Source organism: Phaenicophaeus curvirostris, chromosome 12 (genome assembly GCF_032191515.1).
Source record: "Phaenicophaeus curvirostris isolate KB17595 chromosome 12, BPBGC_Pcur_1.0, whole genome shotgun sequence".
NCBI classification, from domain to species: domain Eukaryota; kingdom Metazoa; phylum Chordata; class Aves; order Cuculiformes; family Cuculidae; genus Phaenicophaeus; species Phaenicophaeus curvirostris.
In genome coordinates, this window is record NC_091403.1 from 16,365,639 (window position 1) to 16,393,469 (window position 27,831).

The following is a 27,831-nucleotide window of genomic DNA, read 5'->3' on the forward strand; positions in this document are numbered from 1 at the left end:
TAAAGTGCATCAAACAGGTGCTCTGAAATTTTGCCATGAAAATAGCTCAGGAGCATCACTGAACAAGGTATCTATTTATTCATGACCACCACCAACAATCATATATATTTATACATATTAGAAAAGAACTTTATTGGATACATTCAATTCACAGTGATTAAGCAGAAATGATTTCATTTTTCAAGGCTGGATTTTTAGGAAATGGTGTAGGTACCACCACTTCTCTTCAGTGAGAGAAAAAACCCTGACACGGAGCTGGCCCTCCCTGGGGAGTTCAGATCTAGGACTAGATCTGAGACCAATTCCTTTTTTTTTTAATATTGCTACCAAAATAAAAATTACTCCCACAAAGCAGATCAGATCCCCTATGCAGATCATCAGCAGAAGGCCTCTTTAAAGCTTATACAGACATAGGCCTTCTGCTGGTCTCTGCACAGCACAAGCCTCTGTTGCTGGCCCTTCTCCGCAGGAATGAATTTTATCCAGAAAGCACAGCAGAAGAAGTTCAGATTAATATTCTGGGTTAGGCTTTTGATATTGGGCAGCATAAAGGTCCAGTAAATAGTTCAAAAATAACTGAACATCATTGCTATGAAGAACCCGTGCAGAAGTACAGCTTTGTCTTTGTGGTGTTGATCTTACAACACACAGTTCTTGCATTTTGTGATCATAGTATGAATTACTAAACCTCATCACTGATTAATTGATTCCTTACTGTTCAATTAGTGGCTCCATAACAATTGAGTAAGTTATTTCGAACTTCAATTGACATTTAGGCAGTTCAGGTATCATTTTTAATTTTCAGTCAAGCCATTCTTAAATAATAGCTATAAGAAGTGAGTAATGCTCTTGCACATTAATTCAGCACTGAACCAAATAACTGCCTATACATGTATTTTCATAACTATATCTCATCTATTTTCAGTTAATTAGGCAACATGATTAAGATCATATGTATTAAATTAACAGGTCAGGTCATCATCTCATTGCAATTTCATCTAGAAGATAACTTGATGTGAAAACCATATGAAAACAACAATTTACCCTTCCCACCCCCAAGTTCCCAATTGCAAATCTGATCAGACTGATCTTTCATGATGAGAGGTCAGTTTGAACTTGTCTTCTATATAGAAATCCACATTTCAAAGCAGAAAAACTAATTGAGGCATACAGGTTTTATAAAATGGTCCAAACAATCATTTGCATAAAAAATGCATGACAAAAATTCTTTACTTTTTACTCCATATTGGTCAGTTCATATTTATCGTACATGTCATTTTCTTCTCCTGGCTGAGTATCTGAGTGATGAATTTCAATAAAAACAACATAGATCATTGCTCCAAGTACACCTCCCAGCATAGGTGCAACTATAGGGACCCACCACCAATTATTTCCAGCCCTGTAAGACAAAAAGCAAAGAACGAGAAATATCATTATTTCTTACTTTAGCGAACACCCTACCTCATATGTGGCAGTGGTGTGATGCTCAGTGTGCCATAAACCTTTCTATTTTGTCTCACAATTCTGTGAATGGATGATACCACTGTCTGTCCTGTCCATATTGTGACTGAAATGCTAAGTAACAACTACCAGGCATGTTATCTGTGTGCTGTATTTGCACCTTAGAAAATAAAGCGTCTTTACTGCATGTCTGGCTTGTGGACAGGATAATATCTCCCTGGCGGAAGATGGATTTCGATGACATACAATGAAATCAGCAGGGACATATTTATTGCACAGCAATCTTGATTGATGCTGTTGTCAGATGCCTATGAACAGGTTTTCAGGAGTGATTAATGCAAATGTATATTGCAGAAATGGGTTATCTCATCTGCATGGAGATTTGCAATAGTGTATTCTGTGTTACTCTTGACAAGCACAGTAGATTGTACTTGATTTTGAGTATATTTGCCTTAAGCGATGTAACAAAACACATGTAAAAAAGTGGATTATGCTTGACTAGAGTGGTCGAGATTCAGATTTCATGATGTAGTGTCTTATCTCTGTGTTTAAAATGTGTTTTATTTCAGTTAGAGGCAAATAAGTGTTTTAATACACCTACAACTTGACCCTTTTCAGAATTGCTGTGTTCATTAAGAAAATCTTAATATTGACTCCAGTGAAATGTTTACATTCACTTTGCACAGTTACTGGGATTTAATTTTAAATGTGCAGATTTATGGACATTTTTAAAGAAACAATCCACCCTTAAGCAGTATAGAAAAAATGAATAACAAACTCTTTAGGTAGGAGACTTGAGCCTGTAGAATTGTGTGGAGGTACACATTCAGACAGTAAATTACTGAATACTGGTTTTAGAGCACAGGCTTCCTTAGCTGTACCGGTGCATGAAGGTGTTCTGAATCAATAATGTGCTGTATTAATTGAATATGTGAATCTTCAATGAAAACCGAGGCACCTCAATTTCGTGCATATTGAAAGCGAAGAAATAACACTTATTTTTCTCTGTATACAAAGGGACAAATGCATCAGTGAGAGGAACTTTACAGGAAGCTGCCAGGGGAATATTTAAACTGTAAGGATAATTATTCAGTATTCACTCACATGGATTTATGAAGAAGTGAACTTGTGGCTGAGTCTCAACTCGAGAACAGAACAGGGCCAATCTCAGTGTCGTATGGATGGTAATTTTATTCCTTGTTCATAAATGCCTTGGATGTGTATGTTTTGCATTTGGAATTATTCATGTTTTGCCCTGAGAATATAAAATAACTCCTGATATTGTTCCTACTGAGTTCATAGATTGTTTGTTGTTGAGTTATGAATGCCTGTTGATCCCCTGAGTTTCTGGAACAAGCATGGACTAAGGTTTTATTGAATTAATCCTCACAACACAATGTCTATCAAGTACTTGCATGTACATCTCCGTGTGTGCCTGTGTAGACAGGCATATAATGAAGGTGTTTCTTGGCAGGTTTCTCTCTGTTTGTTCCATGAACTGACATGTGCCTCGCTGGCTCCTGCATGACCTTCTCCAAACCATCTATTTACACAGCAGCTGCGCTTGAGAGAGGCTAGGAAGATGAGTGTGAACTCTTATTGAGGGTGATGTCAAAGCTGAAATGAGATCAGGACACAGCCGAGTTACAAGTTTCCGTGACACTTGATCCTCCTTCATTGACACAGGAGCAAGACTCTTTGTGACAAGCACAGACAGCTTCACCCAAGTAACATTAGTTCCCTTATACCCTAGCTTTACCCTTGCTTCCAGCTTCGCTGCCAAGTTAGTGGGAAAACCTCCAGCTATGCCTTTGTCAACATCAGGTGGATGTGCTGCTGGGTGGAGTGAAAGGGATCCAGCTGTGAAGCAAAGAAGCAGTGCCCAACCTGATGAGCAGCACTGATTAACTGCAACCACGTCCAGGAAACTACAGCATATTAGCTCCACACATGGAGAACTTTGTCCCATTTTGCACTTGCAAATACATTTCTCACCTAGCCAAGTGCTGCAGGAGGGTGATAATGCTGTTTGCTGTAAGAAAAATCAGGCTAATTTAAGCATTCAGCACTGCAGGATGTGCCTGGCCACTGTTCTACACTCCAGGAAGAATGCAAAAAAGATTCAGAGGCCATTGTGGCATCACCATCCCTGTGCAGACCAGAGGGGCGACTCAAGCCTCACTCGCACGGCAGCTGCCTTTCCTTGGGGGCCCGGTAGCCGCGGGCTGTCAGTGTTATCACTCAGCCTCTCTCAGCCCTCCTCTGACTGAGCGAGGCACGTAGAATCACCACTGCTGCCGCTGCCAGCCCTGCCCAGCCTCGGGGAACCCATAGTAAACCAAGGGTGTCCCTGTCTGTGCCTTGATTCAAATGCTAATGTGCAATGCTGTTCTGCAGAGCTGTTTCTCGCTTTCTCATTGCCATTTGATGCTCCGTTACGCTTGTCAAAATCCACGGTCCAGGGTTTGTGCTCAAAGCTCTGGTTGTTTTCTCTGTACAGACAAAACTGCACAACCCAAAACTTTTCTTAAGTTTGTTAGTGTATTAAGCACGTGCTTAAGGAAGACTTCTGGTTATCTCCATGGTTTTAGGACAAGTAATTAGAAACATTTATGTCTCTAAAGTCAGCAGTTGTCTCTAATGACGTGGACTGCACTGGCTAGGGAAGTCATGCCATAGCCTGTGTCCCCTGGCTTGGTTCTCGGTGAAATTGTTCCTTCAGATGCCTTTGTGCAAAACGTAGTAACAGCAACAGTTAAAAAACTGCTGCTCAACTGCCTCCCTGTTCTCTGGACAACTCCATGGTCCAGCAAAAGAGCTCTTCCTTGCCTGAGAAAGTGATGAAACCAGAATTCTCTGGACCTGCAAGCACGAAGAAGAGTATTTTCCCCTTGTGAACTGATTATCTTAATGTTTAGAGCATTTGGTTTGGGTTGGGTGGTAGAGAGCCTCATCCTTCTGTATCTGATCTGTTCCAAAGTCAGGCTTTCCTGGCAATCTCTGGCTGTGCTATAGGCAGCACTCAAACACTCATTGTCCCGGACAAAGAGTGACTGAGACATCTGGTGAAATGCTTTCATTTTCACCCCAATTCATGTTCAATGTCTCTTCAGAATTTCCCATTGCTCGGTTTGTGTGACAGTCCCCTCATGTCACCGAGGAGGTTTCATGCTTAGGTCCCAGTTCCTGGGCGTGCCTTTTCCTAGAGACCTTAAGCATCTGTCTCAAGGCTGTGAATTCCAGTTAAGTTCAGACATCCAAGGTTTAGCTCCCAACTGTTGCTGCATCACTGAAGCCTCTCATGCACATGTGATGTCAGCAGCGCATCAGGCAGTTCAGGATCCCAGGTCATTCAGACTTGTCCCTCAGCCTGCAACTGATCCAAAGCTTCCAGCTACCTAACAAGCTCAAGTTCTTCCTAAGGTCCACCTGGATCTGTCCTGTAAATAGGTGAGAATGTATTTCTGTTCTACCATTCCCCTGAATTCGGTTACAGCTGTAGCCTTATAATTGAAAGCAGAGAGGAAGACTTCTTCCTCAGTTTATACATCCCTGAGACTGCTGTAAGTTTATTCTGGCAATGACTAGAGATCTCATATCTCTCTTAAGTTCCCATTTTTAAGTTTCTTAATATGGTCTGTACGCTGAGGCTGCCTTTCTTTTTCTGTATGTAAATCCTAAAACTAAATTAGGGAAGAGCTCATATTGGTACAGATGCAGTTTTCTTACGATTTCTTAAGTGTAAATGGGTAAGATCTTACTTTTGAAGAGAAGGGGAGTTCACAAGTATTCTGTGACTAGGCTACAGTACAAACAGGCTTCCAAAGATTTTCAGCAATGTACTAGCCAGCTTCATAATATATTACAGGTTATAGCACAACGCTATCATAATCAACAACAACTTATAACTAAATAGATGCAAGAGGAGCATCCTAAGTGTGGGATGTCATTTGTGTGCTGCTGTTTTGGCAAAAAGTGAAAAAAAAGAAAGAGAAATCTCTATTAAGCAGAGCTCTCGGGTGGTCTACTGTACTTGTAAGTACTGGAAAAACAAACTATACAAAAATAAACGAAAAAGTCTACCTCCTGATGACAGGTTACTCTTACTTGGATGTTCTAGAGTGCCTCTTGCACTGGATATGCGTAAGCTGTGGATATGTGCAACTAATTAGCTGTGCATTTGGCAGTCAAAGAGCATGTGTGTGCGTGCACACACGCATGCACAGGGATTTGAGAGAGTGCTCCAAAATGTGGGAAAATGAAGGGAGTTTGTTTTCATTCACTCCTTCACTTCCAGGCAGGAAGTCAGGCTTTTAGATTGTTGTATATTTCTGCAATAACTCAAAAGTAATAATAAGCTAAATCAATCTGATATATCTGTGGTTTTTACAGAACTCAATAAATATTCCCACCTAACTCTCTCACTATTTCATTTTTTTTCCTGAAAGCTGCGGGGCGAGAGAAGTAAGCACTCTCATATTTTCAGTGACCTCTAATAATCTAATATTTTGGGAAGGGTCTGCTTGAGAAAATGATTGATATTAGAGATAATGCATGTTTGATTTGCCCTAGGAGCAGGAAATCCTTTTTAAAGCCCAGTTCCTACAGCACGTCTAGCTTAAAGTGCATGAATGGCTTCTTCTGGTATGCAAATAATTACCTATATGCATAGAAAGCATGACTCGGTACCATGTTGAATTAGGATCTTACTTTGCTAGGAAGCAATTCTAGCCGAGAGCATTTTATTTCATATCCAGGCATACTTACGTGAATACTTCCATCCCCCATCCTGCAATGGCTGTGAAGAGCCTTGGGCCCAGATCCCTGGCTGGATTCATGGCACAGCCACTGTTCATTCCCAAAGAGCAAGTAAGAACAATTATAAGAAGTCCTACTACGACTGGCTCCAGTCCCTTTGGCACGCTGTTATTTCTTGTGTCAAAAATAGCAAATATAGCCAGAAGAAGAACAGCTGTTGACATCACCTGGCCAATGCAAAGAAAAGAAGATTGAATAAATAAGTGTTGATTCCTTCCCATAATGAAAAGAGAGGCTATGGCAACTCTGTGGGTTGTGTTGGCTTAGAGCTGGTATTTAGATTTATCCCACTATACAGAGTAACAAAGTTTGGAACCCAGTGCCTCTTTACTTCACAGTAATGAGGAGTTTTGATCTGTGCTAAAAGAAAAAGACAAGAAATGTGCTGACAACATTTGAAAAAAAATATAGGATCATGGAATGGTTTGGGTTGGAAGGGACCTTAAAGATCATCCAGTTTCAACACCCCCTGCCATGGGCAGGGACACCTCCCACTGGATCAGGGGCTCAGAGCCCCATCCAACCTGGCCTTGAACACCTCCAGGGATGGGGCAGCCACAGCTTCCCAGGGCAACCTGGGTCAGAGCTTCCCCACTCTCATTGTGAAGAAATTCCTCCTTATATCTAGTCTGAATCTGCTCCTCTCCAGTTTATAGTCATTCCCCTTTGTCCTATCACTCCAAGCCTTTGTGAAAAGTCCCTCCCCAGCTTTCTTGTAGCCCCTTCAGGGGCAAAAGCCTGGTGTGGAAAGAATAGAGGATTTAAAAGGCATCTCCTGTGTGAGGTCTGATGCTTTGTTTCCACATTTGTTCCTACCAATTTCCCAGTTCCATTTTCTCTAGTTTTAGTAGTTCCATTGTTACGAAAGTATTTTATGTGACTGTAAGTTATGCTGATAAATTAGACTAAATACGCACCTCTTTACTCAGGCATTGCATACGGTAGAGAAAAGAAGTGAAGTCTACAAAGTCAAAACTAGAACAGCTGAAAAATTAGGAAATACCTAAATTAAGGTTGCATGTGTAATTGTAATATGAACTCTGTATTGCATATTGAGTTGACAGAGGAGATTTTCTTGGTATTGCTTTGCTGGAAGTGCTGCTCTGCTGAAATGAAATGTTTTGTAAATGTTGATTTTGCTAATAATTAACTTCAGGGGGAAAAAAAGACAAAAGTTTCAGCAACGTCAAAACATTCAATTTCTATACTTCTATATACTTCTATATGATTTACAGAAGTTAAAGTTCAGACGGGTTTATAAATTATTTTTATTTCATTTCTTTTTAGTTTTGATTCAAAACATTGATGGGTAAAAGTTTCTTATGGAAGTCTGTTCATAGAATCATAGAATCAGCAGGTTGGAAGACACCCACTGGATCATCAACTCCAACCATTCCTATCAAACACTAAACCATGCCCCTCAACACCTCATCTACCTGTCCCTTAAACAACTCCAGGGCAGGTGACTCAACCACCTCCCTGGGCAGCCTTTTCCAGTGCCCAATGACCCTTTCCATCAAAATTTTTTTCCTAATATCCAGCCTAAACCTCCCCTGGTGGAGCTTGAGGCCATTGCCTCTTGTCCTGTCCCCTGTCACTTGGGAGAAGAGGCCAGCACCCTCCTCTCCACAACCTCCTTTCAGGTAGTTATAGAGAGCAATGAGGTCTCCCCTCAGCCTCCTCTTCTCCAGGCTAAACAACCCCAGCTCTCTCAGCTGTTCCTCATAAGGCCTGTTCTCCAGACCCTTCACCAGCTTCAACATCCTTCTTGTGGTGAGGGGCCCAGAACTGAACACAGTATTCGAGGAGCGGTCTCACCAGTGCCGAGTACAGAGGGAGAATAACCTCCCTGGACCTGCTGGCCACTCTGTTTCTGATCCAAGCCAAGATGCCATTGGCCTTCTTGGCCACCTGGGCCACTGCTGGCTCATGTTCAGTCACTGTCAACCAACACTCCCAGGTCTTTCTCCTCCAGGCAGCTTTGCAGCCAGACTTCTCCTAGTCTGTAGCTCTGCATAGGGTTGTTGTGCCCCAAGTGCAGGACCCGGCATTTGGCCTTGTTAAACCTCATGCCATTGGACTCAGCCCAGTGGTCCAGCCTGTTGAGATCCCTTTGGAGCCTCCCTGCCCTCCAGCAGATCGACACTTCCACCCAGCTTAGTGTCGTCTGCAAAGGGTGCACTCAATGCTGATCTAAAGATCAGAATTCTCTTTTTAACAAAATTTCAAACTTATGTTTAGATTTTTTTTTAAAGACAGATTTCACAATCTGCAAGTCCTTTACATAAGGATTTGTGTGCTCCAGCAATCCCCAGTTTTCATAGCTAACTTACGCAGTTTTTATTTCATGTATGCCTGAGAAAGACTGGTAAATTAATTAGAAGTGGATAAAAGACATAAAACTTCAATTTTCACTGTTAGATAAGTGGGATTGAAGGATACGGATTTGAAATGGAGATTTTTTTTTTTGCAGTTCTGTTATTTGAAAAGTAACGAATAATACAAATTTATTTGCCAAGAGAAGGCTGGAAAAGTGGCTTGTGGTAGCAAAGAAAGTTATGCAAGGTATGTTAAACTGTCTGCTTAAGCCTTACTTTAGGAATAATAGCTCCACAAATGGGTTGGATTTTGATGTAAACAGATAGCTCTGCTGAAGTATATGGAGAAACATTAATACACGCTGGGAAAACCTCTTACATACATTGCAGTAATGACATGTAGAATGCAACATTTGATGTGATGGATGTGAAAAAACCAACTTGAAATTACTTTGCATGCAAAATACAACTAAACTCTCCCCTGTGCAAACAGCATTGCATTCTCGTTCATGGTGTACACAGTGGAATATGACCAAAACACTGAGATTCATCATACCCATTAGTGATCTATGTGTTGTTTTTACTGAATAGTTTTATAGATTTCAGTATGTTTAACTCGTAAAATGACTTACCTGATCTGCAAATCCATTTATGAAGGACAGATATGGAGCTGGATATGTTGCAAATATATGCGCTGTTGCATTAGGTCCTGTGACTTCAAGTGTTCCATTGCTGAATTCCATGAAAGCATCTAGAGAAAACAGCCGTGACTTGGTTGAACCTCTCCATGAACACTGGGTTTTCTAGGACTAGAATATATGTGATGGGTCTGTGCACTCACATTCTCAATTGAAAGTGGTTGTTTTTTTCTGGGAAGATAGTTAAGGAATTTGAGGTGCTGGACTAATCACCTCTCCTCTTGCACCTTGAAATACTTGGTTTACATATCACAGCTTTCAAAATGGTGCTGGTTTTTCTCCTGATCAGTGGCCATTGGTCCAAACACAGTGCCAGGGAGCACTTTCTGATTCTGAACACAGTTGCATTATCCTATAAGAGGTGCTATATTTTGCCCTGGAAAATGCATAGAGTCCTGATTGTACTGTTGTGGATTCCCAGCCACTATGAGTTACTGCTATTCTATTTTGATTGTTGTGCAATGACTTCTTCTGGGAATAAACTGGCGCAAAAGTCCTCCTCTTCTAAAAGAGTTTGGATTTTGCACTCTGCATGGGCTTTACACCCAATGGCTATGCTGGTCATCCAAGTTGTGAGGGGAGAGGCTAGCCCCAAAACTTCAGTTGTTAGTATATTTAACTCAGTGTATTTTTATACACGTTGTAAAGATTTATGTCTATTGTAAATACATGTATGTTTATATTGGTGTATTTTAAGCTTATTTTAGATAGTGTAATATGACTTCTTTGTTGGAATAATTTGCTGCCTTGGCAAGCCTTGAGTTGTTAGAAATAGTAAGATGCTAAGAAAAAATCTGTATAGATAGACATGAATAACAAATGCTGTGCCTTTATTTCACTAGTTGATCCAGTGATGAAGTGATATTTGTGATTAAAGCAGCAGTTCCATGTCCCATGGAGGTCATGGTCTGGACAGTTGGCTTCTCCTGAAGCTAGCAGGCAAATCTTTTTCTCCTTGCCCCTGTATTTTCCTAGCTTTGCTTAAGGCTGTGACATGAGTGCAGAGAACATTTAGTTGTTTACTTTAGTCAAGCTCTCTCATTTGCGGTGTCAGATTATTTTGTTGCACCTAACTTTTAGGGAAAAAAAAAAAAGGATAAGGTAAAGAAGATTTCTCAGCTGAGAATTACTTTGCATGCCTTTAGAAATGCCTCACATTCAGCAGCCTAGCTCATATATCCTTCTTTCAGGGACATGGTTGAAAATCAAAGCACCTAGTTCAAATATGGGTATGGGGAAGATAGACGTATTGAGCTCCTATGTCTGCTTTTCTACCAGTGAGTTTTCAGTGGACCTCAATGAGAACATGACACTCCTGCAAGTTCCAGGAAGGAAAAAGTACAAAAGAGGTCTAGGAATTAACAAAAATAAAAGGAAGGCAAAGTACTTGAGCAGAGATAAGGATATGAGAAAATCCTGCCCTCCTGAATAACAGGAAGAAGTCTCTAACCCCAAGTTCCCTGTTTTGGTTCCCTGTCCTACTGCTACCTTTGGTAGAGCACAGTGAATCCACCCCCAGCCCCATGAGCATGTTGACGAATTGCTGCATTTTGGCCATAATCCTAATCCTGGGTGTCTGGTTTGAGGAGGACTTTGATTCAGTTGGAAATTGTGTTGTGGAATCCCACAGTTTTGAAATTCTAACACAACCTTAAAAAACCCAAACAATTCCCCCCACAGCACCCCAAAACCTAAACAAAGAAACAAAAAGACCCCACTGAGACCAAAACATTTACCACAGTTCCTAGAGACTTTTCTGTTCATGATTGCTACAGGTACTGAGCCATTTCCATTTTTTCTCTGTTGCACCTAGACCCAGCATTGTCTGAAGACATAATACCCATAGGAGAGAAGCTTTGGAGGAGATGGGCTGGGTTACTAAAAGCAGAGTAGATGTAGGTTATGGAAGCAACTGATCCAACTGAGTGGATTCATCAAGTGAGGGACTCTGTTTTTTCCCTTGGTGGCACACTGTGTAAAAGAAATGTGCCTTAGGGAGAGGGGTAATTTTGTCTTCCTTTTTTCTCTTCTAATATGTGACCCCTTTATCACTCTACGTGGAGTTCATTGCCTTGGAGAGCTACCTCTCTAAGGTGGTCTGAAGTTTAGTCAGGAGAGACTCGATCTCATATCCTGTAACCTCAATGAACGACGTCGGTGATATTTGCCTACAGGCACTTGGATCAGGTCTTTAATGGTTCTAATTTGCTTGAAAGATGAATAGCCCTATATCCTGGCTATTAAGCAGTTTAAAATCCTTACTGAGAAATACATGATCTCAGAGTATCTGATTTCCCATGAATAATTTTTCTAAATTTTTGAGCATTTCCTGGAGTATTAGTGTTTCAGATAAGTTGTAGGATACTTGGAATGGTTGAGCATTTTTTTCTCATTCAAACTCTTTATGCTTCTTCCTTTCTTAACAGCTTTAGCTTCAGTCCTGCCAGTAGCCCTGTGTGAACAGTGCTCTGCCTGCTTGGCATTCATTGAAAAATTGGGGCCTTAGAGACTGCCTGACCTCTAGTGTGTCCTGTGAGCATGTCTAAGGTGTACTCACCATAATAAATCCCAAAGACAGCCGCTGCTCCAACAAATGCTCCCAGGAGTTGTGCTAGAATGTAAATTGGTAATTTGGTCCATTTTAATCTTCCAGTCACGCACATGGCTAATGAAACTGCTGGGTTTACGTGACCACCTGAAAAATAAATCATGAAATAACTCATATGGATGACTTGGATACATGAGAATAGGATTTGTAAAAGCGTGGGCTCTACTGAGCACGAGACTAATATATGCTTTTCTAGACGTTATTTTGCAATTAAATGCTGCGTGCAATTGAACTGAAACATGTTCAATGAAACTAGAGGATGTAGGGGCAAAGCAAACAAGATGCAGCTTCCCTCTTGATGCTTGCAGACTGTGCTATTTATCAGACTTCTAGGAAAAGTCTGAGTCTACCCTATCAGTTGTGATGAGAGGGGCATCATTCCGCACATATTCTCCCTCCTCAAAGGCCTTGGCTTTTAATTTTTAAGGAAGGATTGGGGCAGAAGAACATCCATTCAGTTTAGCAAGCATGTTATTAGGATTAAGGACTTTTATTCACTTAATATGTGTCTTGAGGCAAACCTAGACAACTCTGGCTTTAAGTTACATTTACCTCCCCATTGTCAGCCGGGGGTTCCTTAGGAACTCAGTTTTCATAAACGTAAAATAAAATGACGTTAGGGCTGTCCAGCTTCATGCTGACTGTTGGTGAGCTATGCCTAGAGGAGATCTGTGGACAGCAGCGCGTGGTTCTTCATCACACATTTTCACCGGGCCCTTACACTCTCCAGAAAGGTCCATGATAAGGAAACTGATAAAGTAGCTATGCTGAAACAGAGTTCTGCTTCCTGTGGAATTTACTTCCTTTGTATATACGAGTAGCTACACCTAAACCCACACATGCCAAAGATTTCAGCAAAATTGGAATTCTTTGTCACAATTTTAGTTTTTAAAATATATTTATTAGTATGTCACAGGCTACTCACTTCCCTCAATGTCTTTTATCAACATGAAAAAAAAAGAAGTGTTGAATGCTTTTGGAAAACTTATTATTTTACAAATCTATAGTTGATAATTAAGAAATACAACTTGCCAAATAAATGGACAGTTGAAAAACTACTCCACAGTAAAAATACAGTAAACCCCAAGTTTTGCAAGGACATGGCAGATCCATTGCTTTCCTACCAGGTAAAGTCTCATTTCAGCCCGGATGGTTATCAGAAAAAAAAAAGGTCTTTGTCTTTAATAAAAATATCTAAAAGAGTATGACCTTTGTATATCAAAGGCTAGTGATGGAGAAAGGCCTTCTATGTACAGTTGCTGTGTTTGTTTGTACTTCAGGTCAGTGAATCATTATCTTATGAAATCCAGGCACCTTTGATACACAATGAATTGACAAACACAGATAACAAGCTGGAAAGGAGCTTCTTTGTATCATTTCCAAAACTCTGACCTAGTAGCACCAGTCTTGAATTAATTTTGTGTTTCAAATTCTTCAGCACAGAGAAAATAGATAGATGGTACATTATTTAGCAGGCTTTCTTGTGAATTTTGATAAATTGTTGTCTTTTGTTCTTTACTCTGGCTGGAATGAATAATACAGGGTGGTTATGATGGCCAGGACAAGTCATAATAATATTAGAAATGTCTAATTAACATTAAAACTGGAAAGGAAAAGTCTAGTTTAAGGGTTTTATGGTGACATAGGGGAGTTAAAGGATTCTTAGCTCCCCTGCCATGTGGTAGTTACCTGGTTTAAAAAGAAAAGTCTGCTTTGGACAATGCGTTCCCCATTCTTTTGTAGTTGCGGTGATAACAGCCGTGTGTTTGTTTGAAATGTTAAGTTGGAAAAATGGTGGGAAATTTTCTAGACATTGAGGGAGAACACAGGAAGCACAATAATGCAGCATCTACAACTGCTCTGCCCTGCTGGGATTGAACTCTAATTTTCTATATGGTAGAGATGGATATAATGTATTATAACGTAGGACCGTTCAGTGCCTTCACAGGTTTATTTTCACGATACTGCATTAGGTGAGTTTATCTGCCTACATGTAAAGAAAAAGCTGTAGTTTAAAGCTGTTCAGATAATAGGAATGTACTGCTGAATTCACTTTGTGTGGTATTAAGGAACCATTCTGCTCTGTTTCTGTGGCAGTAACATGACTGCCTGTTTTGCAGTACCTCGAATACTTTCTGAAGTCAACTTAGAAACTCCTTGTGCATGGTGTGTCTGTAAAAAAATTACAAAACCAAAGAGAAATGGCCGCAGTAATTTCTGCTGTAGCAACTTATAAAGACCTTGTTATACCTGGAGATATTTGCCCAGATTTGCTTTACCCTCTTTAAGAAGGGTATGAAATGCCTTTATGAGAACTGGAGTACAATGGCACCGTTTGCTTTAAGAGGGCAATATAAACTCCAAATACAACACAGAGTATTGTGCATTATAATACACAACACTGTCTATTATTACAACTCATCATTTCCTATTTTAAAGGGAGAATTTAAATGTTAAAAGCAGTTGGATTACTGCTTCCAACATCAATTTGGCCAGACTGAATGATGGAAATATGAAACCAAGCCCCATCAAATACAGTGCGTGACCATTTCCTGACCAAAATAACAATAGGGGCAATAACAGTCCATGGGCAGAGTTTCACAGAATGTATCCCTAGCACTGAACATTTTTGCAGTTTCTGCTTTCTATGATCTGCTGCTTCTGTGAATAAGGACGTGGAGAGGAACAGACTCACACTCAGAAGGGACCCTGCTCGTTATGCCCCTTAGGGGGTCATTCGACCTTCTGCCTAGCTGGCAATCATTTTAGCTGGCAACTGCTGGATTCTCTAAGCTTTTCATGGTTATTTCCTTAAACACAGTGCCTGTGCTGTCCAGGATCATCTCTATTGACAGAATTTTCAAAGCAAGAGTAAGGGGACTTCTGGTTTGCACAGTTCACTTTCCATAGAGACCAGAGGTGTAACAAGGTTTGCACACTGTAGTTCAGGTCAGAATTTGGTGGGAGATATTATCAAACACAAAGAACAGAAGGAAACCAGAAGAATATAAGATTTACTAGCAAAGCTTTGATGCAAACTCTGCTGTGATGGTGCCTGCTGTTGCTAGATACATAACGGTTTATACAATTAAATGGAAGTAATTTGATAAGGTAGCCTCAAAACCATGGCAAGGAGAGCTATATAAGAAAAAAAAAATCACTTACCAGAAACACCCCCTGACACATACACTGCTATGGTGACTGCCATCGCAAATCCAACCGATACAGTCATGGGCCCCCCATGGGCTCCTCGGCTCAGGACAGCCTGTCCTACGCACCCACATCCGAGTGCCTGTATTTCAAAAGAGAAATGTTAAACCATGAGCATGCCTGTCAAATGTCATTAGTTAGTTTTCAACTCCTGTCCAGGTATGGATGATAACGCTGTTAAATATTGAAACAATGCTATGATTTGAGACTAGTGGCATGTGTGCCATTGTTGCCTTTGCCTCTATGTTTGTTATTTGTTTTCCTCTGTTCTGTGATCAGGAAGAGTGATCAGGTTCTAACAAGGACCTCTCTCCTCAGAAAACAGTTTTCAAATACAGTGACGGGATATGGATCAGAACTCAGAGTCTAAACAAGGTCTCACAACATGCACAACAAATCTCTGCATCTGAAAGTGAAGAGGGAATTAATCTGTGTAGTAAGTTTTTGGTTCCAGATTGTTTTTATAGGCAATAAAAAAAGTAAAAGCTATGAAAGATCGTTAAAAAATATTTTAATGTTTAATGCTGAAACTCTGGAACGAGACAGCTTTCTGGAGGTTGCAGTGTGTGTTGCTGTTATGGTGCCTTAATTGCGCATACTGCTCTATCAAATATTTCACTGGCTCTGCAGCTTGAACAGTTCACTGAAGTGGGGATACCTGAATAATTCACACTGCAGTATTCTCAATGGATTTAAATTAGCTTCCATTGTATATTGGTTTCCTTCACCATGATGTTCAACAACATATTTAAATGTACACTTAATATCATGTTTATTCAGTTCTAAAGCTTCTCCTTAGCTTCAAGCACATGTCTAGGTCCTATTAAAGCTTGTAGGAAAGAGGTACAAAAGGCCCTTAGTTTAAGATAGACTAACTGATCCATTTCTGCCAGAAATCAATTTGTGTCTTTGAAAATCTCCTTTTAGAATAGAAGTCTAAGTGCTTTGCTGAATAAAGACCCAACACACTATGGAAAGTATCAAATAATATCCACAGTTCAAAAACTTTTACTTCTCTCTCATACCATTTCTGGGGTGTGACTGCATTTATCTTGAGCAACCTTAATTACTTTGATGTTAAATTGGATATATATATGTATTATATATACTCCTGCTTTGATGGTACATAGGAATCTGATTTTTTTCTTCCTATAAAATCATTCCATCTTACCAATGCATTGCTTTGGTGACTCCTTGCTTTGCTTTAGTCTTCTGCCATTACTGTGCAATACATTGCTAATGTATTGCAATGTATTGCAAATATTCTTCATAACTATGCATATTTGAATACATAAAACTCAGTTCTTTTCAAAATGCTTATTTTCAGTTGCAAAGCAGCTGCATTCCGGAATTGTAAAGTAACGGGAAAAACTTCTCCTAGCTTAGAAATAGACTATATCAAAAAGATTTGGCAACTGAGGTTTAACAAGCAAGTCCTACTAGAATAGGTGCAATTTAAACAGGCAAAATCATCCTTCTTCTTCCATTATTTCCTGGAGGGTTTTAACTAATATCAAAATGTAACCAAAATGCTCTCAATAAAATTCCACTCTTAACCAGCTTTGCACTGCAGACAAAGTTTCTGTTCTAAAAGTGACCCTAGACTGTCGTATCCCCCCAGTACAGTTCTCACCTTGAGAATACAATCATGCAAGCAAACTGATGCCAAAGTGTTATGGATGTCACCTTACGTAAGGGTAGGGTGGTGTTAGATTACAGTTGTTTGTTGGACTGTATAATTGAGAGTTACACGACATATTCCGAGCTGATTCAGCTGCCGCGCAATGAGTGACACATGCTTACACCAGGCATTCTCTTGCTGCTATCAGTATCTCATGCCTAGCAAATCAAATGGTAAGCATAAATGCACATACAGATAGAAAACCAAAACAAAATACGTTGCATTTGTTCGCAGCTGAAATTACAGGGTTTTCTTAAAACTTCACGAGACAATTCTACTCATCACATCTTTATATGTTTAATTAATATGGAATGAATTAGTATGCTGGAATTTATAAAGTTTAAGGTTAGGGCGCAAATTTAGATGAGATGGAATTAGCATGCGTTGGCCTTATTTATTATTCAGAAATTGCTCCAAGCAAGGTTTAGTGAAAGACATGGCTCAGACGTGAACAAGCTCAGTAGTCTGGTCTGGGGATCTGTGTGCAATGGGGTGCAGTTTGCATTTAAACAGGCAGTTAGATCTACAAGCATGTACTTGTGCTCTGAAATACCATAGACAAAGTTTTGCAGATAGGAAGAAAAGGCCATTCTTTTGAAAATATTGCCCCTTCCTGTAGCAATGAGGAAAACAAAGAACAGAAGTGGGGGAGATTGGTATAGAAAAGGATAAGGAACAATAACCACAACTGTGTGTATCAACTACAAATTCACAACAAGAGGGAAGGAAGTAACAGAGACAGGCCTCCTTTCCCTGATTACCTGACTGAGGAGAACCATACAGAAACAGCTGGGTAGTCCTCTTGCATAATAGCACCAGCCCTACACGTCATAGGGAAGTACACTACTCCAGACATTCCATTTTTGTCCCAACCAGTACCAGAAAACTCAGGCTGCAAACAAGAAGGCATACAAGCCAACTCGAACACAGCTGCACCGGCTTCTTGCTTGGTGGATGTTGGTAAATGCCTGCCTGCTCGTGTATGAGAAATGAACTACAGTCCATGTGTGCCCATTCTGGAATGGGGAAACTGGGAACTGAACCTGCGAATCTGAACCTTGTCACAGTAAAATTTTCTCCATATGCTGTCATTTTAAGGAGGAGAGGAAAAAAAAATCCTCATACATACTATAGCTAGGCTGACATAACTGGAAACTATCACCTAATCATGAGCAGCAAGTTAATACCCTGTGAATCTTTGCTTGGCTGAGTTAAGACCAACAAGATTTTCAAGTTGTAACTAAATATTCTAAGTTTCTATGCAAAGCTCAGCCATCAGCTGCACCCACACAAACCCATTGACTGAAGCATATGGAGTCAATAGGAGTTTAGTTTGCAGCAGATTATAGCCAGATCTCTTTATCTTATCTTGTCTTATCTTATGTTACCAGGTTTTCATCTTAGCAGTCGTCTATAGCCTGATCTGCTTGAATTTACTGGAGCAGCTTCAGTACTGACTTGTTGTTTACAGAGCAATTTGATTACTGTCATAAATAACATGTTCGGGAGTGGAACAGCTGTCTGCACATTCTCTGCCAAAAAAGCCTTGCTTCATAGATATTAGATCCTTCTCTTTGTCTTAGGCAACAAGGCTAATGTTAGGAAAGGAAAACAACTGGTCTCCAGTGAGCATAATGTCCAGTTGTTCCCTGGAAGCTTTCAGAACTTCATCTGTATCCCACTCATTTGAGAGATTAAAGATCATTTTGCCTCCATCTGTGCTATTTTCAGGACTTTCGCAAATGCTTATAATAGCATTTTTCAGTGTCAATAAGACTTCCTGCAAGATCTGAATCCAGAATTTCAGGGAATCTCTTTTTCTACATAGCCTGGAAAGATTTAGATATCTTAAAGTAGAATGCTTGAAGCAGAACCGTTCCTTCTTATCTAACAGACCTGGTGGTACTGTGCATGCATAGCCATTCACTCTCACTTTTACACTAAAGAAGCAGCTATATCTCCTGTTTTCCAGCAGTGTGGAGACAATGATGTGTGTTTTGTTACATCTTGTACACCTCCAGTTGCCAAGTTGTGGTGACTTCCATACCCACAATGAGGTATAGAATCATAGAATAACCAGGTTGGAAAAATAATTACTATAATAATAATAATAATAATAACAATAACCAGCATCACCACAGCTGATGATGCTCTGCACAAATACAAGAATTCAGTGTGCTATGAGGAATACAGAGTCTGCAGTTACAAAAGAATCATATTTTAATTAGAAGCTGTACACTTGCAGTCATGACAAGACAGAAAAATAGAACAGATTTTCTATCTTAGTCAGCTTTCAGCACACAACTGAACAACCACAGCTAATTATGAAGAATCTTCAAGGATCCCTCCACAAAATCACAATTTTCCGTAAGGATCTCCTTATTCAAGGAAGACAGCAAACCTGTCCCTTTCCCACACCATGTTCTTCTACTGTTCCCCAGACAGACATTTCCTACAACCCTGTGGCTTGTTTGCTCCCCTTTTCCAGACTGGACGGACCTGCCGTCCTGCTCTGGGTTCCACCACACATGCGTACGTTCTTGCACAGGGCTGGGGAGGGGCTCTCAAGGCACTGCAACGCATTAGGCTCAAACTGGGTGCTTGAGCTGAGTGTCCTGCTATCCTAAAGTTCCCCCTTGCAAGCCTGTAGGAGCAGAGTGATATTTCTGGGACACTCAAGGGCATGAAAACAAGCCCTAGTATTTGACTTCCTAGGGAAACTTCCACAGCTTCTCCAAGCAGCCAGTCTTAGCAATGCATGTTGAGACCCTTGGAAGCAGGTAGGAAGAGTCAGAGAGTGCTTTGAGAGTTGGGAGAAGTGGTTGCCTTTACCCTCCATCACAGGGAGGGATCTTTTTGCCCATGAAAATGTTAGAGGGTTGTTTGTGGTTTATTGTAGTCTTGCACACTTCCCCCTGCCCTCTGTTAATATTTCCACATACAGTCACATTGGGTATTGCTAATAAAAGTCGTAAATAAAGTTTTCAGGTTAAGAAGCTGATTACTAAATTATTGGTGTTCTAAAGTTCTTTAATCTGGAGTGTATTTTAAAATTCGGTTTCATTTCCAATAGCTTTATTTACAAAGCAAGTCTGCTTAAGCATTTTTCTGTTGCCTTCCATAATAAGGTGTTTTACAATGGATTAGAAACACTTTACACACAGAAACATGTTTTTGCTACATTTGTGTATTATGGTAGGGCCTTCATTCAGACTGGGCTGCTAAGGATCTTTTCAATAGGGATGGTAATGGTAACAGCAACAAAACCAGAGACATATTACATCAACTAAAATTCAGGGCATTAACTCTACAATAATTCAAGTTGAGACCCCTGTTCTTCTAGGAAAAAGCAATCTTCATTTAATGTCATATTTAATACTTAGTAACTTGTTAAATCAGTTGGTACTTAACATTTTTAAGGTGAGATAAAAATACAGGTTGTGAGTAATTTTAAAATACTTTAAAACTGCACGGTTCTTATTTTAGCATTAATTAAATATTTTGATTGGGTCAGGAAGGATTTCTGTACGTTACAATTTAATCAAACTTGGAGTTACAAAAAAAAGCTATATCCATTCTCCTGATGATCTCCTGGGACACAACCAATATCCTCTTGAGGTCAAATGGATTTCCTTTTATTTTTTCAGACTTGCTGTCTAATAAAATAAGATTTTTAAAAAAAACCTTATTATTTAGTTAATTAAATAGTATAGACATGTGCCTTAAAATTATTGCCATTTCAAAACCATTTTTTAATGACAGAAAGCATTCCTTCTTGGAGACATGAATGTAAATTTAATAAGGCTTTGTATGCATTGTCTATATAAAGCTTTTAAAACATATAAAGTTCTGTTTCAAATTGCTCTCTGGAAAAACTACAGGGAAAATATTGGGAGACAGGCTACACTGTGTTATATAAACTGATGCTTTTAATTTTTTGTTATTGCTTTTGCACATGCAATTGGAGACAAATAAAAGCTTGAAATCACCTAGAGAGAATGCAAAGGTCTACATTCTCTCATATTTTGTTATGATTAGTGATGCAGTCTTCATCCTGAAAGGCTAAAATGCTTCTCTTTCCTGAATGATGTAGGGCAACTGGCTTGAATCAGGTTCTTCGGTGAAGATTATTTTTATTTTCTTGCTAAGTTTTAGAAATTCAGGGAAGAAAGGAAAAGAAATGTTTCATATCCAGATACAAACTTCCAGGAATGAAACATGGCCCCTTTGCAAAGGAGCTAGGAAGAGAAGGTTAGGTGAGGGAAGAAAATCTTACCTAGTAGCTTCCTGGGGAGAAGAAGAGCCTATTCAAGTGCTCCTTCTCTCCCAGGTCACTCATTTTTTCTTGAGCCGAGATGTGCACTTGGCTCCTACACGAACTGAGAAGATTAAAATCTTTCTAAACTCTTAACATGACAACAGTGCTCAGGGAATTGTACCATTCAGAGAGAGCAGGAGTGAGCATTGCAGCTTATGAGAAAAGAAGTTTTCTGTCCTCTCCTAGGAGTACAAGGGTACACACATCTTTTCTTTTATTCTTCTCTTCGGGTGCAAGAACAGAGCAGCTGAATCTTTGCTGTGCCCTCATGACTGGAGGTGCATGGTTATGCATAATTAAAGCCTCTACATATTCTGTTCCTAAGCTGTCTTGTGTTGGGAAAAAAAAAATTGAATACTTCTAATAGTACAGAAACCTTTGAGTAATGGACTAGAGGAATTGAGTCAAGTTTGCCTTCAAACCAGACTGTGGGTTGGAGAGCTCACTAGAATTCACTTTTAGCCAGAATGGTTCATTGAAGCCTTGAGATCGCAAAGTTATAAACTCATTGTATGGCATGAACTGCATTTATTGGCTTTTATTCTGTTCTCCAACGGTTTATGACAGTTTTTAAAAGTTATTAGCTTTTTTTATTTGGCAAATCTTTTTAAAAAACAGCCTATAAATTTCCATCCATAAAAATACAAATTCAGGTTTTGCACTCGCAGTTGAATGTTGGAAGGATGTAAGTCTCCTGTGAGGCACAGGGAGAGCGCTGACACTTCCATCCTCTAGAGGCAAATTTTCTGGAAAACAAATGCATCTACAGAAAAAGGTCTTGAAAAATTATATTCAACTTACTGGAACCTCTTGGTTAAAAATGAGAGCTGATCTATGTGTTGGGGTTGATGTTGCAGAGATGAAGATAATTCTCTTATAAAACTTTCATACAACACAGAACATATGAGTCACCTGAAAGTTTAAAATGTCATATACTGGAAAACTTAAGTTTGTACTGAAAACAAAAGATTTCCTATGACTTTTCAGAATTATTTGCTGCAATAAATATTTCAAGGTAAAAGAACGATCGGTTAACCTTCCTTTCAGTTCTTTCACGCTGCTAACTATTCAGCTGAATCAAAGAATGACTTCAGGGAAACCCAAGTGTTATCCAAGGGAAAAATAACTTAATTCATTTTGGTAATAGTAAAATTATAGAAGCAGTATCTGTGAGCAAGAATATCTCCTTATCCTCAAGACAGCTAAGGGTCTTCATTAGCACTTTGACTTCCATTTGAAATATTGATTTAATACAGGTACAAGAAAAGGAAGAGTTTCCGCATCTTCAGTAGATTCACTGGTAAAATTTCATGCTGTCAAAATATATGCACCTGGTACAGTTGCAGAAACAGAAAGGACTCTGAGTTGGTGATCACAGGGAAAGGAAGCATCTTATTCCCATAAAGGGAGCAGTTTGGGTCCAGACATGCAGAATTGGATTCTGTAACATTGGATTCATTAGTGACTCCTATTATTTATTGCTTGTGCTATAGTATTGCTGCTAGAAACATTAATATACTGACCTCTGAGACACAAGTGCTACTTTTCAGAGTGCAAACATTGCTAAGGCCCGTGGTATTTGCAGCATTATATAATATTTAAAAATCTCGAGTGACATATCAGAATACCAATTATAAACACATTTTAATAACATTATTATCTAGCTTTGAAGAACGTAAGTTCAGTGTCTAAGAGATAATTGTACAAGATTCTGTATTCTAGGAAATTCATTGCTGATGGCAAACAAGTTAGCAGTTAGGAGCTACAGCTGTTTCATTTTCTGTATTAAACAAAACTCACTGTAAGCAATTTCATCCTATACAAAGAAAGAATCTCCCCTTCAGAAAAAAGTTAGAACACAGAATTTATATTTGTTTAAAATTTCTAAGTAGTGATTTTTAATTAAAGGCTAAACACCTATTTAATGATACACTTGCTTTCATGTAATTACATCATGTAATGAGGATTCTAATGCATATTAGGTATATATATTATTGTACAGGATATATAGGTATATATTATTGTACAGGATTGTAATTCATGTGCTCTGGAATATAGGGCCATGAAAGGATACATACAGTTGTTTAAAAATTAATCTTCTGGACTGAGCAAATCCATGGAATGTCTTACTCAAAGAATTTTCAGGTAAGGCCAAACTCCATAACAAAACAGGAGTGATGACTTACATAACAAATATGATAACAAGACAGAGATTTTAATGAGCAAAAAATAGTCTTCTTCCTTAATAACTGGACTGTTTGCAGTGTGGGGTGTCACACATTCAGTTCATGCTGGTGCACTGCATCCTCTGCACACAGAAAAACATTAGTCTCAGTGAGAGTTTTGCAAGAGGCTCCCCATTTGTCTTTCTGCGCTAAATGGAAGCCTGTGTTCTGTTTCCGCGAGGAAGCGTACAGTCCTCCAAATACAGGAGATATTGGCTCCTGCACAGCTCCTTTTGGGGAAACTGTGTATAGTAAGATGCTCTTGCGAGTCAAAATGAAGTACCAACTATGTTAGCTCAGCAGCAGCCGGTAAAGGAAGACACATGGACCATTTAGCGTCTCTTTTTGGAAATATTCCAATTCGTATCTACTTAATGGCGTAAGCCAGAGTAAATCTCATTTTTCTTTGAGAGCAATGCAGCCAAGTTCCAAAGGGCAAATATAGAGAGAGGGACAATGAAAAGCAGAGAGGCAGTTGGGTAGGTGAGTTCCAGACAGACTCACTGAAAACTTGTATAGACTATCTGTCTGACGCAGTGTTGCTTCTCGACTCTTTTGTGCTGGCACTCAGGTATTGTTCCCCAGAGCAACCCACAGGACCCCCAAGAGGTGAAGTACTGAACCAGGAGACATCTTGGAGACCAAAAAGCTTCCCAGAGAACTCTTTCTCAAGGAAGGCCTTGGGGACAGCCCCAGCCATGGAAGGTTGAGGCTGTGTCAGAGCCTGGGAAATGTGTGTGCACGCTGGCCTGGGTACCAGCGGGTGGGGGTTCTCCCACCTCAGGGACCTGTTATAGGCTGGAGGGACTAACCCCACAGGTTGGTTCCAAACAGGCTGTGTAAAACCCAGGTTACTCAGTATCCATTTCCTGGAAAACAGTTGTATCCTTTTCAAGTCTTTGAAAACTTTATGGGTAGATTGTGGTTTTTGTGGATATTTAGTCTAAATTATGAATGCCACAGTTAAACTTTGCAGACTGGGCTTTACCACATGACAGCACCAAGGTAAATGCAAGAAAGAGACAGGAGTTTACAAATAATCTGCAAATATAAATTCCCAGCATAATACATGTTCCTCATTGCCTTTATTGCACATGTAACTTAATTACATCTAAAATCACATCACTCCATTCCTTTTATAGAAATTGCATAAGAGTTGAAGTACAACATTTTCTTAGCTTGATGGAACCTTATAAAGTGAATATAATATACTTCAAGACAGTAACCAAAAGCTTAGTGTAACGAAAACCACAATGCAAATTGCATTTGGCTGTGGACTGTACATTTTGGGTTTACTGCCCCAAACTCTTGTCCCAGAGTGTAATTAGGAAGCTGTGCTGTGGCTTGGGAAAAGGCTTGATACTGAAAGAAATACTTGTTTCCCCAGCAGAATAGGTCTAAAGGGGAAAATAGCCTAAGCAGCAGTGGGATTACCCAGACAGGCAATAATGGCAGCTGTTCTGGATACCATTGGTTCTGCCTGTCCAGCAGGGTGCTTCCAGGTTCCTAGAGGATATTCTCTCTGAAACCTCAGAGGCTAAAATCAGGTGCTTTAGTAGGCAGAGAGAGGCTCACACAGGCTGTGTCTGTACTATTGAGTCATGCAGTGCAAGCAGCTGCATCAGAGAACCTGACAATGGACTTCTCAGGAGGGATTATTTAGGAGTGTCTCCAGTCTGATTCACTGAACTGAGCATCCATTAAGGGTCAGCACACCTTCCACTTCAGTTTCATCTTAAAAGAATTCAATTTACATGAGACCATGCAGCAGAGCAAACCATAGCATATTAAATAGGCATGACTAAGAGATGTTGTCTAAACTGTATGCCCAGTAAGTTCCTCAAGGCTTGTCTCAAATCTGACCAACATTGCAGGCAGAGCCCTTCTCACTCCCAGGTGAAGGCTTGAATTTTGCCTGATGAGTGATTTCACTTTCTAGACATCCCAAAATGTTGCAAGGTTTTAGAGTTACCAAAGACAGTAGTTTAAGCTCTTAATAGTATGTGGTCTGTGATGTTCTGCAGAAAAAAATAGAAATAGGTGCTTTGGAGGGCCAGAATTTCACCCATCCAACTTCCAGAGGTGCTAGCTTGGTTCCAGATTTAGGTATGGCCAGTTAGGACGGACTTCCAGGGAGGCTCTGTGGGTAATAGAAAGGTTTGTGCCTGCCTTGCTCTCTTGGTGCAGGTGCTCCCCACGGGCTGTGAAACACATCACAGTGACATGAAATGGCTTTCAGCAAAGATCTTAATCAGCTGTGCTGTAGGCCATGAACTCTTGTCTCACTTTCACTGCATAAGGATTAAGACTCATTAACAGGATTGTGGAAGAAAGCTGTTAGTTCTTTTGCATACAGATTATCTGGTTTTCAAGGATTTCTGCCCTCTGATTTACCAAGGTTTCCTTGTCATTAACTCTAATTTAAGGGTTTAATATTTATCTGCTCTTAAAGAGAAACTGCTTCCTAGCTGACAGAGCCCAAAATAAATAGCAATACATAACAGAAGTAGAGTCAGTTCCTTCACAATAAATACTTCGTACTGCTGCTAAGTTGCACAGTATAAACACAGATCATGGTATCCAAGCACTGAGAAAGCTGCAGTTTAATCCACATGAGACTCTTCCCTGCTTTAAGCCAAAGTTGAAACTAGAATTGAGAGACAGAACCGAGAAACTCAGGCAGATTATTAACAGCAATTTTGTAGCTTCATTTTCTGCTATGTTCATATGGTGACTATACTAGAAAATGGGCTCTGGGTTTCCATTTCCTTCTAGTTTTGTGCAGCAGGACATTAACAATAGCATTTGCGGTCTAATCTGCACTTTAATATGTTTTCTTCACTTGCTTAATTGTATTAATGGAAAAAGGAGGGTGATCTTGTGGTGAGGACAGAGTACTGAAAGTCAGGTGATCTGACTTCTGCCACAGGCTTCCTGTGCAGCCTGCTGTAATCAGATTTGCTGATATATAAAATGAAGATAATGACATTTCCCCTCCTTACCAGGGTGTTGTGACATTTAATTCATTAATGTTTGTAAAGTGCTTCATGCTCCTTGCTTCTAAATGTTCTCCTTACTGTAATAATGTCTTACAGATGGTGTTAAATTTGAGAGTAATATTACTCCAGCTCCCTGCACTTCAGCTGGCTGGAGTGTAGCAAAGACCATTATTTTCATATATTTTATGAGCTACTGGAATGTTTTAGAATATTTACTTGAAATTTAGCTAATACAGTTATAAAATATCTCAGTACTATGCCTGCTTCTTTTTTCTTTTTTGTCTGTCCTTTCTCTATGATGAAATATTTAGCAATAAGTAAGACTGTCTCGTTCAGACCAAAAGGAGGAAGAAAGAATTTGGCATAAATACTCCAGCTGCTTCACTTCCAGCTCTGCTACTGAGCCTGCTCTCTAGCCTGGTAAATCACAGGGTAGAGCTCTGTGTCCCAGTGCAAAATGCACAGAAGAGTTGAGCAAGGAATTAAGTAAAAAAAAAAATCAGAGGATAGGAAAATGGGGATTTTTGGTACTTAACTAAATCAAAGCAGCACTACAGGACCAAGCAATCATGTAATTGATATAGCACAGTTAAAAACAAAACAAAAAAATTAGTTAACTTACAAAAGCTCGATGGGTTCAGCAATGCAACTCCCAATAAATTCACAACAAATCACACAGCTATATTTCTATATAGCACAGGCAAACAACTCAGCTAAAATTCTCTTAATATGCACTACAGTATGTTTGTCAAAGCAAAAGGAAGTTGTGTATGGAAGTGAAAGTAGAATAAACTGCTGAGTTTTTAAAAACAAAAGCAAGGGCATTATTAACATTGATTGTGCATATCTGGATTTTTCAGAACGTGGTAATTCACTGAAATTCTGCTCCGATATGAAATCAAAAGCTTATCAGACAATTGTGATATATAGAGCTATCTGGTTTTAATAGCCAGTGATAATTACATCAGGTGAAGAAAGGAATTACAAACTTACCATAAATAGAAGCAATGCATTCAAGGCTGTACAGTGGTTGTTAGGCAGCGACCGCGCTGCTGATATAGTACAAGAAAAAGCCTATGTGTCTCCTTACAGGCACTATCCAACATTAGAAGAAAGGAAAGCACTCACTGACACTTACTATTAATATAAAAGTTCCCAGGAATTCTGAGAGGGCTTCTTTAACCAAGCTGTTCTTCAAGGCAAATTTCTCCTTTAAACTCCTTTTGCTCTTCTGGCTCATTTTGGCTTCCTCTGTTGCTCTGGTGCCCTAGTTTCAAATACAGACAAAATTTGTTCTGTATTCGTCCCTGCTTCAGCTGAACTTTGACACTTTTACTTATACATTGAAATATGAGATTTCATCTTGTACAGCCAGTGAAATCATCTGACTGCAGGCATTGACAGAACCAACGCAACATGCCCTAACAATTCATCATGAGTTTTCCATCCTGTGCCTTCTCTGAGTACACTTCTATTTATACTGGTTAGATAATAC

At 39.6% G+C, this 27,831-nt stretch overlaps 1 protein-coding gene across 2 annotated transcripts; it reads right to left on the minus strand.

The window, feature by feature from the left end:
• Window positions 1-103: 103 nt before the first annotated feature.
• On the minus strand, window positions 104-27,831 carry AQP9 (aquaporin 9). 2 transcript variants are annotated; one of them, XM_069866799.1, is made up of 6 exons: window positions 27,475-27,831; window positions 15,069-15,195; window positions 11,853-11,990; window positions 9,230-9,348; window positions 6,229-6,446; window positions 104-1,399 (listed from the first exon to the last, which is right to left on the minus strand). In XM_069866799.1, exons 1-6 carry the CDS (start codon window positions 27,574-27,576, stop codon window positions 1,237-1,239), a joined length of 867 nt encoding a protein of 288 aa, XP_069722900.1. In that variant the 5' UTR covers window positions 27,577-27,831; the 3' UTR covers window positions 104-1,236. The 2 variants fall into 2 exon arrangements, with proteins under 2 accessions (XP_069722900.1, XP_069722901.1); XM_069866800.1 differs by lacking the exon at window positions 27,475-27,831 and adding an exon at window positions 27,330-27,436.